At 37.8% G+C, this 17,686-nt stretch overlaps 1 protein-coding gene across 16 annotated transcripts in view; it reads right to left on the bottom strand.

Moving 5' to 3' along the window:
- LOC145263147 (putative monocarboxylate transporter 5) overlaps positions 1-17,686 on the bottom strand; it is a 643,731-nt gene that overhangs the window by 214,615 nt on the left and 411,430 nt on the right. For 14 of the 16 annotated variants that reach the window (XM_080120122.1, XM_080120134.1, XM_080120133.1 and 11 more), the window contains one exon: positions 3,339-3,482. The exons of the other annotated variants lie outside the window; for them this stretch is intronic. In XM_080120122.1, coding sequence (XP_079976248.1) covers positions 3,339-3,482 — 144 coding nt within the window. The remainder of the gene's footprint in view (positions 1-3,338; positions 3,483-17,686) is intronic. 16 annotated transcript variants of the gene reach the window in all.

Below are 17,686 nucleotides of genomic sequence, written 5' to 3'. Positions count from 1 at the left end.
AACAGCCTATCCTGCCTTGACAGAGTACAAAATAGACTTCGTGGCTTAGTGGGGATGCCCTTTTCTCTACCCTGCAACCTCTCTCCCACAGATGAGACGTTGCGAGCCTATCCTTGTTTTATCGTTATTTCCATGGCAGGTGCTCGTCTGAACTCCAATCTCTGGTCCCCTCTCGCCGATCTTTCACGAAAAACACCCGTCTAGCTGAATCCACTGTGAAAAATTTCCTCCACTCTTTATCTGTGCCTAAATCAAAACGTGGATTCCATGAACAAAGCTTCTTTCTTAGAACTGCACGCCTGTGGAACTCTGTTCCGTCTGCCTGCTTCCCATCGGACTACAACTTGGATGTCTTCAAGTCCAACGTTAACAAATTCCTAATGAACCGCCCCCTTAAGTAAACACTTCACCAAATCTCCATACTAACGTAATGTACTTGCAATAACCCTTATCCCTGGGTGGCTTCCGGGCCTTGATAAGTGATGATCACTGTGTAAAAAAAAAAAAAAATTTCTTCAGTTAAAATATCTGTTGGAAGATGTTTCGTCGAGGACGCCAAATCACTATCACCATGCAGAAAACAGAGGAAGTAATGAAATGTCTTAGGGAATATGTCAGAATGGTGCAAAGTTTTATCGCTACGCCAAACTCATGAACAACAAAATAAACTATTTTCGTTCGATTAGTGATTGTGGGAATAAGCAAATTCCACTATTTCATATCATCTTTCAGATTTCGAATCTCGCACTAAACAAGTGTCTAGGGTTATCATCACACACTAAGCACTTTTTTGTTTGGTCAAAGTGTCCTAGCATTTCATAACCATAAAACTGAATAAGGCATTTGATTAATTAACTATTTTGTTGTGATTCCAAAAAAAAACAAAAAAAACAAACAAACAAAAAAAACAAGCTTTTTTTCATTTAAACTTACCTGCAGAAGAAAAAGATTTGAGAAATACGACATTGACGAATACTGCAACTAGTACGAGGGTAGTTCAAAGTGGTAAAGCCTCCTATTTTTTAACTGAAAAGTTCAAGAGCTATGAAGGCAGGAGTGGTACCATTAAAAAGAGCGACCTTTTGTGGTCCCGACTTTATTTTTCTACATAGTCAACATCATTCTCAATGCTACGTACATCATAAAGAATTGTGTGTATTTTCTGTACTTTTTTATTTAGTGTAATTCTTAATAAGCACCAAAATGTAATATATATATATATATATATATATATATATATATATATATATCACATGTCTGTTTAAATGTATGCATGCATGTATGTATGTATGTATGTATGTATGTATGTATGCCTAAAACAGTGGCAATGGATGTTCACGAGATCGGTACTGTTTTGAAGCCCTACCTTTCGAGCAACAAATATCGAAAAATTGGATAAAAACATTAATTCCTTCACACTCAACAGGGCACTTTTTACAGAGAGGGGTCGATTTTCCGTCGATATTTTCGAAAGTCATCTCCTCTTTTCGATTGACTAGCCTTAATTTAAACCTATGTCACTTCCGGTTTGGCGATGGGCGCAACGGCAAAGGTGTCACTTTTTCACGTTCTTTTCCTCCTTTGTGGTACGGGTTCGAGCCTGCCTGGCTGCCTGCCTACTACCACTTTTTTTTTTGCTCAACACACACCTCCAAACACCCAGGCTAGTCTATATATATATAAGGGCAAAATGTGCGTGTGTGTGTATTTGTATGTGTGTGTATTTATATGTGTGTGTATTTGTATGTGTGTGTATTTGTATGTCTAGCAAAAACTTTTTACAGAAGCGACAGAACCTGACAAAACCGGTATCGTTTTAAGTATTGATTCTTCGGACGACAAATATCGAAAATTTAGCCCAAAACATTAATTCCTTCACCCTAAACTCGGCCGTTTTGTACAAGAAGGGGTCGATTTTTGCGCCGCCATTTTAGCAAGTCATCGTCCCCTTTTCGATTGACTACAGTTAATTTTGACGTTCGTGACTTCCGGTCATGGCATGGAGACATCGACTAAGATATCAGTTTTTTTTTATTTTCCTCCTTCGCGTTACGGGTTCAAGCCTGCTTGTCTGCTACCACTTTTTTAACACCTTTGCCGACTGTTGTTTTGATCCCCCCCCCGCCCCTCTAGTATCACTTTTTTTACCCTCTCACTCTGGGGTTCCTTACTTCACAATCTACACACACTTGGGCAACGCCAGGCACCCCACTAGTTCTTAATAAGCACCAAAATAACTCCCCGATTTATTTATCTCTCTCCCTCCATAAAAGTAAAAAGTCAACTGTGATTTAAAAATATGAATAAATGTACAAAGAATTTGTGATTCGGACGAGAATAAAACTTGAAATCGTTAGTGTATTTATCGATTTTCCCACTGCACCAGTGTTGTCTATACATCTATAAATGTGTGTGTATGTGTGTTTGAGAACACTTCTCAACCTATATACTCAACGAACTTTTGATCTATAGACTTAAAATTTAGTATATAGTGTATTCAAACATGTGGAAAACGTTTTAATCGGTTTTCATCTGGAAAAAAAAAGGCTGTTAAAGGGTCAAAATTGAAAAAAATTGATACGTGGGGATCGTCGGATTTTTATGTTTTATATCTGTTTCACAAATATGCACGTGTGAATGGTTCACATGACAGATTCCTTATGTTAAGAATAAATAGGTTAGAGAACACTTTTAAAAACTCGTGTCAAGCTGGCCTAATAGTTATCGTACTTCAATCACTGTCTTTAAGTTTTGGTTTCCATCTCGACTCAAGTATTTCTTTTACTAACAAGAAGTGATAAAACATAATACTCGCATGCGCGTCTCAGTTTCTGTATTAATTAAAATATAATATTTATGCGTATTTTACGACCAGGCGGCCTACTAGCTAACAATATTGATAGGCAGATAATAAAATATGCTTTAGAAAGGTAGTGTGTAAGTAGGCTGTAACGTTTGGAGGAAGGGAGTTTATTAGTAGTGATGGGGCGATTTCAACATTTTCACGGATTCCGATACAATTACCGATTCCGATTCTTTTTAAATCTTTTAATATTTAGCTGTAGATGCTTTTTTCGGATTACGGTAAAAAATAAAAAATAAAAAAATAAAAAAACATGTAATACGTATATATATTTTCACAAACGTAAAAATACACTTCGGGGGGGGGGGGTGATCTATAGAGTATATTTCATGGACATACTTGTAAAACAAACACAAGGATGTAATATGGTGCTGGCGGAACAGGGACTGGAGATTGATAGACAACGTGCAATAAGGCGGCAATGCTGTGTAGGTCTACTAGTGTTATATGTTTTAAAGTTGTAATAATACTTAACATGTTATGCAGTTGGCGATAGCTTGAATGGACAGAATGGATGAGATGGCAGCGGCGGTGGTTTCAAATTCCCTTTGAAGTTCCACGACGAAAATTCCGAAACTGCGTACGCTTCCTTGGAGAATGATCATAATAGACATGCTGGCTAAAAAAAATAAAAAAATAAAAAACAGCGTGAATTTTATTTACTGTGAGAATTCAAGCATAGTGGAGACTGATGACTAGGGCTAGGACAACAGCATATTTTTTATAATTGTTTTGACTCTCTCGTGTATATCCGTTGACATCTTATATGCTTTTATATAAAGTGATGCTGTTCTTCGTTGATTAACTGTGTCTAACTGTGTCGGATATATACACTAGAATCAAAACAATGAAAATGAAAAAAAAATATGCTGTTGTCATAGCCCTACTGATGACACAAACAATGAAATCGGAAATCGATCAGTCGAATTTGAATCCCATTAAAGAATTAGAATATTCAATATTGTATTTGATTAAGTTTAGCAATGCGGAGAGAAAAACTGAATTAATTCTCGACACACAGTTGGGGCTGCTGTATTAGCGGCAATACAAAGACATACCAGAAAGTAAATGATGGTTAAAAGCCATTGGGAGAAAAAAAGATCTAATTTATTAATGGTTTGTCTAGATGTGTTGGCTAAAGAGTATTACTATTAGTGACTGATGCTATCTCATTTTTTTTATATAAATAATTATCAGGACTACCCAATATATTTTTAAGCATACGAAAATAATAAAAAAGCAAAACTAATATCGTGTTTACACTATGGACGCTTTAAAACAACGTTCCTATCGCGTAGCCATTTGAAGGTGCATATGTACATGTGTTATTAATAAAAATCGTAAAAATCAAGTAATGGCCAAAATTTCATAAATGCTTTTTATACTTATTCACGGGGTGGAACGATAAAAGTGTCGCTCTAAAGAAAATTGCACTACAGCTTTATTTTTAAACTTTTATTGAAAAAAATCAATTCAGGTAACTTGATTATGTAGTAGAGTTGACATTTATTCAATGTAGCCGCTTTCAGCCTCAGTCACCGCCTTGATACGGGTCCAGAACTGGGAACATGCCTTTTCCACAAGTGGCGGTGGAAGCTTGGCGAATACTCAACAGATGGCGGCGATCAGGCTGACTTTGGTGTTGTGAGAAGTCATGTTGGTGATGTTCTCGATGTATGACCAAACAAAGTAGTCCAGTTCGTTTAGGTCAGGGGAGAAGGAGATCAGTGAGAGAAGGGTACAAAGTCGTAGCACTCCTTCTGAAACCTGGGTCTCTTTGGACTTGTGGGCCAGTGCCGAGTCCTTCTACTACACCCAGAGCCACCTGATTGAACCACTCTTCAGCACATCCAGGTACACTTTGGTGTTAACTTTCAAGCCGACTTTGAAGATGTGAGGTGGCATAACCGTGGCCGGAAACTCATGAGTTTTCATTACCCTGGGTACATCTCTGTTATTCATGGCAATCCAGTGATGCATTTTAAGGGTACTGCCAGTAAACAAAACAATTTCATAATTTATTTAAAGAATAGTCAATGTGAATAGTTTTGTAGTGTGACTTTTTTTTTTTTACATTGTAGTCACCACTTATCAAGGCCTGGAAGCCACTCGGGGATAAGGGTTATTGCGTGTACAGTAATCAATGGGATAATATCGTAGTAATCGTTAGTAATGGAGATTTGATAAAGTGTCTTACTTAAGGGGGTGGTTTATCAGGAGTTTGTTTATGTTGGACTTGAAGACATCCAAGTTGTAGTCAGGTGGGAAACGGGCAAACGAAACAGAGTTCCACAGGCGTGCACTTTTAAGAAAAAAGCTTTGTTCGTGGAATCTATGTTTTAATTTAGAGTGGAGAAAATTATTGACAATGGTTTCAGCTAGACGCGTGTTTTTCGTGAAAGATTGGCAAGGGGGGACCAAAGATTGGAGTTCAGATAAGCACCTGCCATGGAAATAATGATAAAAGAAAGACAGGCTCGCAACGTCTCTTCTGTAGGAGAGAGGTTGCAGGGAAGAGAAAAGGGCATCCCCCACTAAACCACAAAGTCTATTTTGTACTCTGTCAAAGCAGGATAGGCTGTTTTTAGCAGTTCCTGCCCAGATATGGCAGCAGTATTCCATCCTTGGATGTACTTGGCTTTTATATAGATAGAGAATTGCATCAGTAGTGAGATATCTTCTGGAGCAGTAGAAGGATCCCACCATCTTTTCAGCGACCTTGGCAACAGACTTGATTTATGTGTTCCATTTCAGATCAGGAGTAAAAGTCAATCTCAGAAGCTTGTCCAAACAGAGAGTCTCCCCAAGACGAGAGCCATCCATTTCAATTGATGACAGATGAGGATCAGGGCGATGATGATGGTTTTAGATGCATTAAAAGTAACCAGCCATCTCTTCCCCCATTGTACCACATGCTCAAGATCAGAGAAGAGAGAATCAGAGAGAACTTTGTCATTTACGGCCTTTGATGTGTTGCCATAGATGGTCGTGTCATCAGCATAGATGTCAACAAATGATTTAAGTATGTATTTTGGGAGATCATTGATGTAGATCAGGAAGAGAGTTGGACCCAGGATGGACCCCTGAGGGACTCCAGCATTAATACCGCAGGCCTCTGATATTTGTCCATCAACCTCTACTCTTATGAGCCTATCGGAGAGAAACGATTTAAGGATTGAGAAAATATTTCCAGTTATACTATAGCTGGAAATCTTGTGAAGTAGGCCTTTATGCCATACCTTATCGAAGGCCTTTGATATGTCGAGAGCAATTGCCCTAGAAAGGAAGCCATGTCAAAAGATTCACTAATCCTATGAGATATAACTGTTAGCACATCTGCTGTAGATCTTGCAGAATGGAAACCACATTGAATGTCACTAAGAAGGTTATTTCTGCTGAGGTGGTTGACTACTTCTTTATTTGATATGGATTCCAGCAACTTACTCATGACACACAGAAGACTTATTGGTCTGTACTGAGAGGGAGATGACTTATCACCTGAATTCTTAAATACAGAGCATACTGATGAGGTTTACCAGGGTGTTGGGAAGCACTTCTCCTTAAGACAATGCTTAAACAGTTTTGTAAATATGGGGGCAAGTCCTGGTTGAAGCTTTTTCAACACTATAATTGGAATGCCGTCAGGGCCAGTTGCTTTACTGGAATCAACGTGCTTGATTAGCTTGGGGACCTCACGTACAGATATTTGTATGTTGCATAGCGTGCTGTCTGTTATAGGAGGAAATACGGGGAGTTGATGGCCTTTGTCACTTAGGGTAGAATTATTTGCAAAGTTATTGGCAAATAGTTTGGCCTTGTCTGATGCTGATGAAATGACCTCAGGTCCATTGATGATGGTTGGGATAGAACGCATGCTTCTGTTCAGGATCCTGTTTGCTATTTGCCAAAACTGGTAGGAACCAAGCCGTTGCTCAGCTACTTTGGATTTAACAGACTGAGCATATAGCCCTCTTGCATCTTTTATTACTCTTTTACAGTGGTTGCTGGCAGTCCTGAAAGCAGCTTTAGTCTCAGTACATCTATTACGTTAGTAGCTATGGAAAGAGTCTTTTAAATAAACTAATAAAACTGTGTGTATTGTTTGTGGTAAGCAGTCAGAAAATCTGTGTCGTATTGCTATGTGTGTAAGCGGACGGTTCTATTTTTTATTTTATTTTTCAGAAAAGTGGAAACAAAGTCATATTGAATTTTAGTAAAATCATTCTGAAAGTGTTCGAAAATGCAATCTCTTAAATCATGAAACAAATTTGAGAAGCCAATCAAATTGCTGGAACTAAAAAACCAAACCAAAAGGGAGCGTTCGTCATTTACATACTGAATGAATAATATATAGTTGTTAATAAAATGAAATGATAAAATGAAATAATTATGTACGCGTATAATAATTGAAACTTATAAAATTTTTAGCAATGGTGTAAACTATGGGACAAGCGGAGGACACAAGAATAGAGTGAGGAAGTGTCTTGCTACCGCATGCAAGTAGAACTTATTTGTGCTAATGATTCTCCTCAGAATTATTGTAGGAATTTAGTACATTGAATTAAATTCCTTGATAGTAACTGGAAGCACGCATCAGGTATTGCATGTATAGGTGGTGTCCGTGTTTTATTGCTATAATGTTTTTTTTTCTAAAGCATAAAAATCGTATCTATTTTATATACATACTAGCAGTTCAGCCTGCCTTAGCTCGGCCCTATGTACTGTTCATAACTTTATGTACATATGTATATATATTAAAAAGTTTGACTCATGTCCAGGTAACCTACATCTAAAATTTCAAATGTTTAAACCAAAAATTGGTGGGGGAGTTTAGTAGAGTCTGCAAAGGTCAACTCTTTCAACTTTGACCTCTTGGCAGTCAAATTTTCGTCCAAAAACGGATTAAAAGGCTTGCTGCATGCCTGAATACACTTTATGTAAAATTTCAAATGTTTAGACCAAAAATTGGCTGGGTAATTTGGTAGAGACCGTAGAAGTCAAATTTTTTAAAACTTTGACCCCAATTTTGACCACTTAAGATTTATTATTTTGCGCTCAAACTAAATTAAAAAGTTTGATCCATGTTCAAATAACCTACACCTAAAATTTCGAGTGCTTAGACCCAAAATTGGAGGAGGAGTTTGGTGGAGTTCTCAAAAGTCAAATCATTGAACTTTGACCTCTTGACACCCAAATTTCTGTCCAAAAACCAATTGAAAACATTTTCCCAAATCTCAATATCCCAAATCTCGAGTTTGTAGATTGAAAATTGACAGAGTAGTTTTGTAGGGAAATGTACACAGACAGATATTTTCACTTTTATAGATATGTATGTATGTGTGTGTGTTAACGCCTTTCGGTGTCGTCAAACAAGTTCCCCCTTCGCACCATCCCTCACCCCATATTAGCATAAAAATAATTGAGATAATAGTAACATGAAATCTAGATGACACCTGTATTGTTAGTAATAATGAACACGTGATAAATATTAAATTCAAATAATACTTTGAGATCAGACTTTTTTGAGAACCTCAACAGCCCACCTGAATCACATTAACCTAAATAACTTGAAGCTTTTGTTTTTGTCTGATTTTAGGTGTGCAAGCAAAGCTTGAAATGGCTTATTAAAGTTATTGAGTTCATTTTAAAAACTGAATTTCAGAATTTTTTAGATGAAGATTCTTAATTTTGTAGTTTTTAGATTATTCAGACTACTATTCTCACCTAAGATGTTAGTCTCACAACGTTTTGGACGATGTAACCTCCAACTTTCTTCAGATGCGTTTGGGGAACACAGAATCTGTACAGAATTTCGAATGGAACCCTTTATTCAATCCACAGCTTGTTTTCGTAGATATCTCCAGTAATTGTATGTTTAGTATCGCCCACACTGAGGATTGAACCTTTAACCTTCAGCAGACTGTCACTTAGGACTGATTAATACTTAATGCTTATATCTATAACACAACAGGTCCTTATGGACAGTTCTAGTATGAATTTTAGGAGCCTTAAACCTATTCTTGCTTTAGATGTGTAGTTGTGGTGACTTCATCAAAAAGTGATTCCTACGAAAGCAAAAAGAAAAAAAAATCAAATGGCTCTAATTATATACACCCTTTTCTTCTCTGCTTCGCTTTGTGTGAATTTGATTTCCTCCTCACCCTCCAAAGTAAGGAAATTTTGACATGGCTGTGTGAACTCAAATATATTTTTAGCCAATCGAAATCTTTCCAAACCTTAAAAAGTAACACCTATACATGAATGTAATAAACCAGTGCAAACTTAGAAATTTCTATAAGACTTAATTATGAAAATCAATTTGAGAATGATTCAATCAGCCGACTGACCCAGTGAAAGTAACTCAAGAAGGTCCACTCACCCCCACCCGGGTACTTGGCATAGATGGCAAAGTGAAATAATTCAATGACTCACATATCCAGTCTTTCATCACTCGTACAAATTTATGCACACAGACAATAAAAAAGGTAAACGCACACACATCCACAATGCCAGGCTGCCCAATACACTAGGAACATATTGACTTGTAACTAGTACGAACATTTACTAACATGAAAGTAATTTTTATATTATTATTTCTTATATAAAAATGTTTTCTCAGAACGTTTCTATATTTCGTATTATTTGGATTCATTGGACTACTGTTCTCATCTTGACTGTGATTTTCACAACGTTTCGGTCGATGAAACCTCCAACCTTCTTCAGGTGTGTCTTATCGAATTCAGGAATATTTCTGTCGAACTCGGGAATTTGGATGGAATTTCGAGTGGAACCCTTTATTTACTTCACAGGGGTAGCGTGCTCTTGTTTCATCAGCCATGACTGGACAGAGGTCCTAAGTAATTCGCAATTGTATTTTTAGCTGCTCACACTGTGTATTGAACCTTCAACCTTCAGGAGAATATCACTTTTTACAATTGATTTTTCTGTGCCATGGGTCGTTGCGGACAAATCAATTTATCAGATATGAAATGATCTTTAAAGATATTTTAAAATATAAAAAAAGTTTAAAAATATACGAGAAAGAGTTGCATCACACAAGTACCCGTGACACAGTGGTTAGAGTACTTGGAAAAATCAATTGTGACTGTTTGGTGGTCTTTGGCCGGTCTCATCCATCACAGCTTCTTGAAAAACAATTACGGCAGAGAAGTACTGCTGACAAATTGACAAAATGCACCAGAAGCTCCAACATATGTGCCCGAGATTGGTCAATATGAAGGGACTAATTCTTCTCCATTACAATGCTCGCCCGCATGTTGCTCAACTGACCCTACAGAAGCTGAATGAATTGAGTTACGAGACTCTGCATAGGACTGGTTGATTCCACTTAGTTCTCAGATTAAGGGTGATTTGTACCCTACAACACCCCCCTCCCGAGCTTTTCATTCCCCTGGGATGATCGTATAGCTCTTTTTCCTGGGATTGATCTCTATCAGGTTGGTCATTTTCCTTTTCCTGGAGGACCGGCATTGTCCGGCTGCTTGTGGTGTTACCAAGTCGAACATGTCATATATCTGGTCCATTACTTCTTCTTGTTCAGCAGGAGGTTGTCTTTCATCATCAGTTATACGTTTCCAAATTTGGTTTAAATGTTTCTCGTGCGTAAATCTTGGACCTTCGATAATGTAAACCATCCGACCGATCCTTTTCTGGACCTTTCGTAGATCCCACACCGTACTATTATTTTTGTGTACCTAGAAAAATACCTTTTCACCCGGTAAATACCTCTTTTTAGGAACTATAGAATTTGGCGGTCTCACCTGTTTTTGGCAAAAGTTTCTCGAAGACGGGCCTAATTTTTCTCGCGAACATTAACTCTGCCGGCGACATCTTCGATGGAGTGTTTTCATTTGGTGTAATTCGGTAAACTTGTAAAAACTATTGTAGTGCCTTTTCTGAGGGTGTTCCTTTAGCCTTCTTCAGGGCTCTTTTCAGTGTGTCTACAAACGTCTCTGCCTAACCGTTCAATCGGGGATGATAGGTTGGAGTCGTTATGTGATTAACCTGGAAATCCTCACAGAAACTTTTTAAATCTGCTGAAGTGAATTGTGTGCCATTGTCTGACACTAGACAATCAACAACACCAAACCTAGTGAACAATTTGTGAGGAGCATTGATTGTAAAATCCGTCATTGGACTTTTACATCAAAATACCTCAGGCCATTTTGAAAAACTGTCTACCACTATTAAATAATAGTTTCCATCCAGTGGGCCTGTATAATCTACGTGTATTCTTTGCCATGGCTGGTCCACTTTAGGCCACGGGCTAAATTGTATTGGGGGCGCTTTTGCAACCAATGCACATCCCTTACATAACTTTACCGTGCCTTCTATATCAGTGTCCATACTCTTCCAGTAAACATAGGACCTCATGAGGCTCTTTATTCGTGTAGCCCCAGGGTGCCCCGTATGAAAATAATTCAGAATTTTCTTTTGTAGTGTAGCTGGGATTACTACTCTTTCTTGTTACAACAGTAGCTCATTTCACATAGAATAAGCTTCCGCCGCCGATTCATCCAATTGAATTTTTGTTTCATTTCTTTGATGAAACTATCTTCTTCAGCCTCCCTTATTATATCTTCCAAAGTAACTGGTAGTTCCTTGATCGTATTACATAGTATTTATGTATAGTCTTTTCCCTTTGTAGTGACGCTATTACTGTGTCTTCCAGCGGTTCCCTTGATATCGGGATTAATCGCGACAATCTGTCTGCGTGACTTAACTTTGCAGATGTAAGAAATTCCATACTGAAATCGTAATTCAGTAGAATGGTTTCCCATCTTTGCAGTTTGTTGGCTGTGTAATTTGGCAGACCTTTTTAGAGCCAAAGATGGTTATAAGCGGCTTATGGCCAGTTTGCAATTTAAACTTAAAAATCGGTGGAATTTTGTAACACCGAATATGATCCCCAGTGCTTCCTTTTTGATTTGGGAGTAATTCTTCTCGACAGGCAGTAAAACTCTTGACGCATGGGCGATTGGCTTAGTGGACCCATCAGGCATCTTGTGTAGAATGCACGCCCCGATCCCATAGGAACTTGTGTCAGTTGCGTTAATAATCTCTTGTTTCGGGTTGGAATGAGTCAGGGATAAATCTGATATTAATACATCTTTTAATTTCTTAAACGTTGCCTGGCACTCAGGCTTCCAGCCCCATTGTTTGTCCTTTTTTAATAGTACATTCAAAGGCGCAAGCAATTTATGCATGTTCTTAATGAACGTTTTATAATAGTTCGCGATCCCTAAAAAACTCTGCAATGTAGTTACATTATGAGGTTCTGGCATGTCTTTTATAGCTGTGAACCTGTCTGGATCGGGTTTTCTGCCGTCCTTATCTATTATATGACCCAGGTATTTAATTTGTTAAAAAAAAGAATTCGCATTTTGTTTCCTTCAATGTGAAGCCGTATTCTTTTATTCTATCAATACATGATTTCTATGTTGTTCAACATTTTGACTATGCATAAGAATATCGTCCAGATAGCCTATTGCGAAATCCAAAACGCTTAGCAAAGTTACCTGTTGGAAAATTGCAGGTGCTACTTTTATACCAAATGCTAATCTATTGAATTTATAAAGCCCTTTATGCGTTGAGATACACAAAAGTTTTGAGCTATCTTCCTCTACTGGTATTTGTAGGTGCGCCTTGCTTTTAAGTCTATTTTGGAAAAATATTTTCCGCCATTTAACTTAGCGAATATTTCGTCTGGGTTTGGTAGCAGGTAATGATGGTCCTTGAGCGCCACATTCAATCCGGTCGAAAAGTCTGTACATACCCAAATCTCTTTTTTCTTTTTTTTTAATTTTTTTTTCACGTATACGGTGGGGCTGCCCACTCACTATGGTTAATAGGGGTCAGAATCCCAGTGTTAACTAGTTTTTCCAATTCTTTTTCAATTTTTTCCCTCAAAGCGAACGGTACGCTCTGTGACTTTTTGAATATTTTTTAAAACTTTGACCCCAATTTTGACCACTTAAGATTTATTATTTTGCGCTCAAACTAAATTAAAAAGTTTGATCCATGTTCAAATAACCTACACCTAAAATTTCGAGTGCTTAGACCCAAAATTGGAGGAGGAGTTTGGTGGAGTTCTCAAAAGTCAAATCATTGAACTTTGACCTCTTGACACCCAAATTTCTGTCCAAAAACCAATTGAAAACATTTTCCCAAATCTCAATATCCCAAATCTCGAGTTTGTAGATTGAAAATTGACAGAGTAGTTTTGTAGGGAAATGTACACAGACAGATATTTTCACTTTTATAGATATGTATGTATGTGTGTGTGTTAACGCCTTTCGGTGTCGTCAAACAAGTTCCCCCTTCGCACCATCCCTCACCCCATATTAGCATAAAAATAATTGAGATAATAGTAACATGAAATCTAGATGACACCTGTATTGTTAGTAATAATGAACACGTGATAAATATTAAATTCAAATAATACTTTGAGATCAGACTTTTTTGAGAACCTCAACAGCCCACCTGAATCACATTAACCTAAATAACTTGAAGCTTTTGTTTTTGTCTGATTTTAGGTGTGCAAGCAAAGCTTGAAATGGCTTATTAAAGTTATTGAGTTCATTTTAAAAACTGAATTTCAGAATTTTTTAGATGAAGATTCTTAATTTTGTAGTTTTTAGATTATTCAGACTACTATTCTCACCTAAGATGTTAGTCTCACAACGTTTTGGACGATGTAACCTCCAACTTTCTTCAGATGCGTTTGGGGAACACAGAATCTGTACAGAATTTCGAATGGAACCCTTTATTCAATCCACAGCTTGTTTTCGTAGATATCTCCAGTAATTGTATGTTTAGTATCGCCCACACTGAGGATTGAACCTTTAACCTTCAGCAGACTGTCACTTAGGACTGATTAATACTTAATGCTTATATCTATAACACAACAGGTCCTTATGGACAGTTCTAGTATGAATTTTAGGAGCCTTAAACCTATTCTTGCTTTAGATGTGTAGTTGTGGTGACTTCATCAAAAAGTGATTCCTACGAAAGCAAAAAGAAAAAAAAATCAAATGGCTCTAATTATATACACCCTTTTCTTCTCTGCTTCGCTTTGTGTGAATTTGATTTCCTCCTCACCCTCCAAAGTAAGGAAATTTTGACATGGCTGTGTGAACTCAAATATATTTTTAGCCAATCGAAATCTTTCCAAACCTTAAAAAGTAACACCTATACATGAATGTAATAAACCAGTGCAAACTTAGAAATTTCTATAAGACTTAATTATGAAAATCAATTTGAGAATGATTCAATCAGCCGACTGACCCAGTGAAAGTAACTCAAGAAGGTCCACTCACCCCCACCCGGGTACTTGGCATAGATGGCAAAGTGAAATAATTCAATGACTCACATATCCAGTCTTTCATCACTCGTACAAATTTATGCACACAGACAATAAAAAAGGTAAACGCACACACATCCACAATGCCAGGCTGCCCAATACACTAGGAACATATTGACTTGTAACTAGTACGAACATTTACTAACATGAAAGTAATTTTTATATTATTATTTCTTATATAAAAATGTTTTCTCAGAACGTTTCTATATTTCGTATTATTTGGATTCATTGGACTACTGTTCTCATCTTGACTGTGATTTTCACAACGTTTCGGTCGATGAAACCTCCAACCTTCTTCAGGTGTGTCTTATCGAATTCAGGAATATTTCTGTCGAACTCGGGAATTTGGATGGAATTTCGAGTGGAACCCTTTATTTACTTCACAGGGGTAGCGTGCTCTTGTTTCATCAGCCATGACTGGACAGAGGTCCTAAGTAATTCGCAATTGTATTTTTAGCTGCTCACACTGTGTATTGAACCTTCAACCTTCAGGAGAATATCACTTTTTACAATTGATTTTTCTGTGCCATGGGTCGTTGCGGACAAATCAATTTATCAGATATGAAATGATCTTTAAAGATATTTTAAAATATAAAAAAAGTTTAAAAATATACGAGAAAGAGTTGCATCACACAAGTACCCGTGACACAGTGGTTAGAGTACTTGGAAAAATCAATTGTGACTGTTTGGTGGTCTTTGGCCGGTCTCATCCATCACAGCTTCTTGAAAAACAATTACGGCAGAGAAGTACTGCTGACAAATTGACAAAATGCACCAGAAGCTCCAACATATGTGCCCGAGATTGGTCAATATGAAGGGACTAATTCTTCTCCATTACAATGCTCGCCCGCATGTTGCTCAACTGACCCTACAGAAGCTGAATGAATTGAGTTACGAGACTCTGCATAGGACTGGTTGATTCCACTTAGTTCTCAGATTAAGGGTGATTTGTACCCTACAACACCCCCCTCCCGAGCTTTTCATTCCCCTGGGATGATCGTATAGCTCTTTTTCCTGGGATTGATCTCTATCAGGTTGGTCATTTTCCTTTTCCTGGAGGACCGGCATTGTCCGGCTGCTTGTGGTGTTACCAAGTCGAACATGTCATATATCTGGTCCATTACTTCTTCTTGTTCAGCAGGAGGTTGTCTTTCATCATCAGTTATACGTTTCCAAATTTGGTTTAAATGTTTCTCGTGCGTAAATCTTGGACCTTCGATAATGTAAACCATCCGACCGATCCTTTTCTGGACCTTTCGTAGATCCCACACCGTACTATTATTTTTGTGTACCTAGAAAAATACCTTTTCACCCGGTAAATACCTCTTTTTAGGAACTATAGAATTTGGCGGTCTCACCTGTTTTTGGCAAAAGTTTCTCGAAGACGGGCCTAATTTTTCTCGCGAACATTAACTCTGCCGGCGACATCTTCGATGGAGTGTTTTCATTTGGTGTAATTCGGTAAACTTGTAAAAACTATTGTAGTGCCTTTTCTGAGGGTGTTCCTTTAGCCTTCTTCAGGGCTCTTTTCAGTGTGTCTACAAACGTCTCTGCCTAACCGTTCAATCGGGGATGATAGGTTGGAGTCGTTATGTGATTAACCTGGAAATCCTCACAGAAACTTTTTAAATCTGCTGAAGTGAATTGTGTGCCATTGTCTGACACTAGACAATCAACAACACCAAACCTAGTGAACAATTTGTGAGGAGCATTGATTGTAAAATCCGTCATTGGACTTTTACATCAAAATACCTCAGGCCATTTTGAAAAACTGTCTACCACTATTAAATAATAGTTTCCATCCAGTGGGCCTGTATAATCTACGTGTATTCTTTGCCATGGCTGGTCCACTTTAGGCCACGGGCTAAATTGTATTGGGGGCGCTTTTGCAACCAATGCACATCCCTTACATAACTTTACCGTGCCTTCTATATCAGTGTCCATACTCTTCCAGTAAACATAGGACCTCATGAGGCTCTTTATTCGTGTAGCCCCAGGGTGCCCCGTATGAAAATAATTCAGAATTTTCTTTTGTAGTGTAGCTGGGATTACTACTCTTTCTTGTTACAACAGTAGCTCATTTCACATAGAATAAGCTTCCGCCGCCGATTCATCCAATTGAATTTTTGTTTCATTTCTTTGATGAAACTATCTTCTTCAGCCTCCCTTATTATATCTTCCAAAGTAACTGGTAGTTCCTTGATCGTATTACATAGTATTTATGTATAGTCTTTTCCCTTTGTAGTGACGCTATTACTGTGTCTTCCAGCGGTTCCCTTGATATCGGGATTAATCGCGACAATCTGTCTGCGTGACTTAACTTTGCAGATGTAAGAAATTCCATACTGAAATCGTAATTCAGTAGAATGGTTTCCCATCTTTGCAGTTTGTTGGCTGTGTAATTTGGCAGACCTTTTTAGAGCCAAAGATGGTTATAAGCGGCTTATGGCCAGTTTGCAATTTAAACTTAAAAATCGGTGGAATTTTGTAACACCGAATATGATCCCCAGTGCTTCCTTTTTGATTTGGGAGTAATTCTTCTCGACAGGCAGTAAAACTCTTGACGCATGGGCGATTGGCTTAGTGGACCCATCAGGCATCTTGTGTAGAATGCACGCCCCGATCCCATAGGAACTTGTGTCAGTTGCGTTAATAATCTCTTGTTTCGGGTTGGAATGAGTCAGGGATAAATCTGATATTAATACATCTTTTAATTTCTTAAACGTTGCCTGGCACTCAGGCTTCCAGCCCCATTGTTTGTCCTTTTTTAATAGTACATTCAAAGGCGCAAGCAATTTATGCATGTTCTTAATGAACGTTTTATAATAGTTCGCGATCCCTAAAAAACTCTGCAATGTAGTTACATTATGAGGTTCTGGCATGTCTTTTATAGCTGTGAACCTGTCTGGATCGGGTTTTCTGCCGTCCTTATCTATTATATGACCCAGGTATTTAATTTGTTAAAAAAAAGAATTCGCATTTTGTTTCCTTCAATGTGAAGCCGTATTCTTTTATTCTATCAATACATGATTTCTATGTTGTTCAACATTTTGACTATGCATAAGAATATCGTCCAGATAGCCTATTGCGAAATCCAAAACGCTTAGCAAAGTTACCTGTTGGAAAATTGCAGGTGCTACTTTTATACCAAATGCTAATCTATTGAATTTATAAAGCCCTTTATGCGTTGAGATACACAAAAGTTTTGAGCTATCTTCCTCTACTGGTATTTGTAGGTGCGCCTTGCTTTTAAGTCTATTTTGGAAAAATATTTTCCGCCATTTAACTTAGCGAATATTTCGTCTGGGTTTGGTAGCAGGTAATGATGGTCCTTGAGCGCCACATTCAATCCGGTCGAAAAGTCTGTACATACCCAAATCTCTTTTTTCTTTTTTTTTAATTTTTTTTTCACGTATACGGTGGGGCTGCCCACTCACTAT

The sequence above is a fragment of the Euprymna scolopes genome, chromosome 38, assembly GCF_053919585.1.
Source record: "Euprymna scolopes isolate OS-2025 chromosome 38, ASM5391958v1, whole genome shotgun sequence".
Taxonomy (NCBI): domain Eukaryota; kingdom Metazoa; phylum Mollusca; class Cephalopoda; order Sepiida; family Sepiolidae; genus Euprymna; species Euprymna scolopes.
The sequence above is the reverse complement of the archived record's forward strand: the minus strand, read 5'-3'. Positions and strand labels throughout refer to the sequence as shown.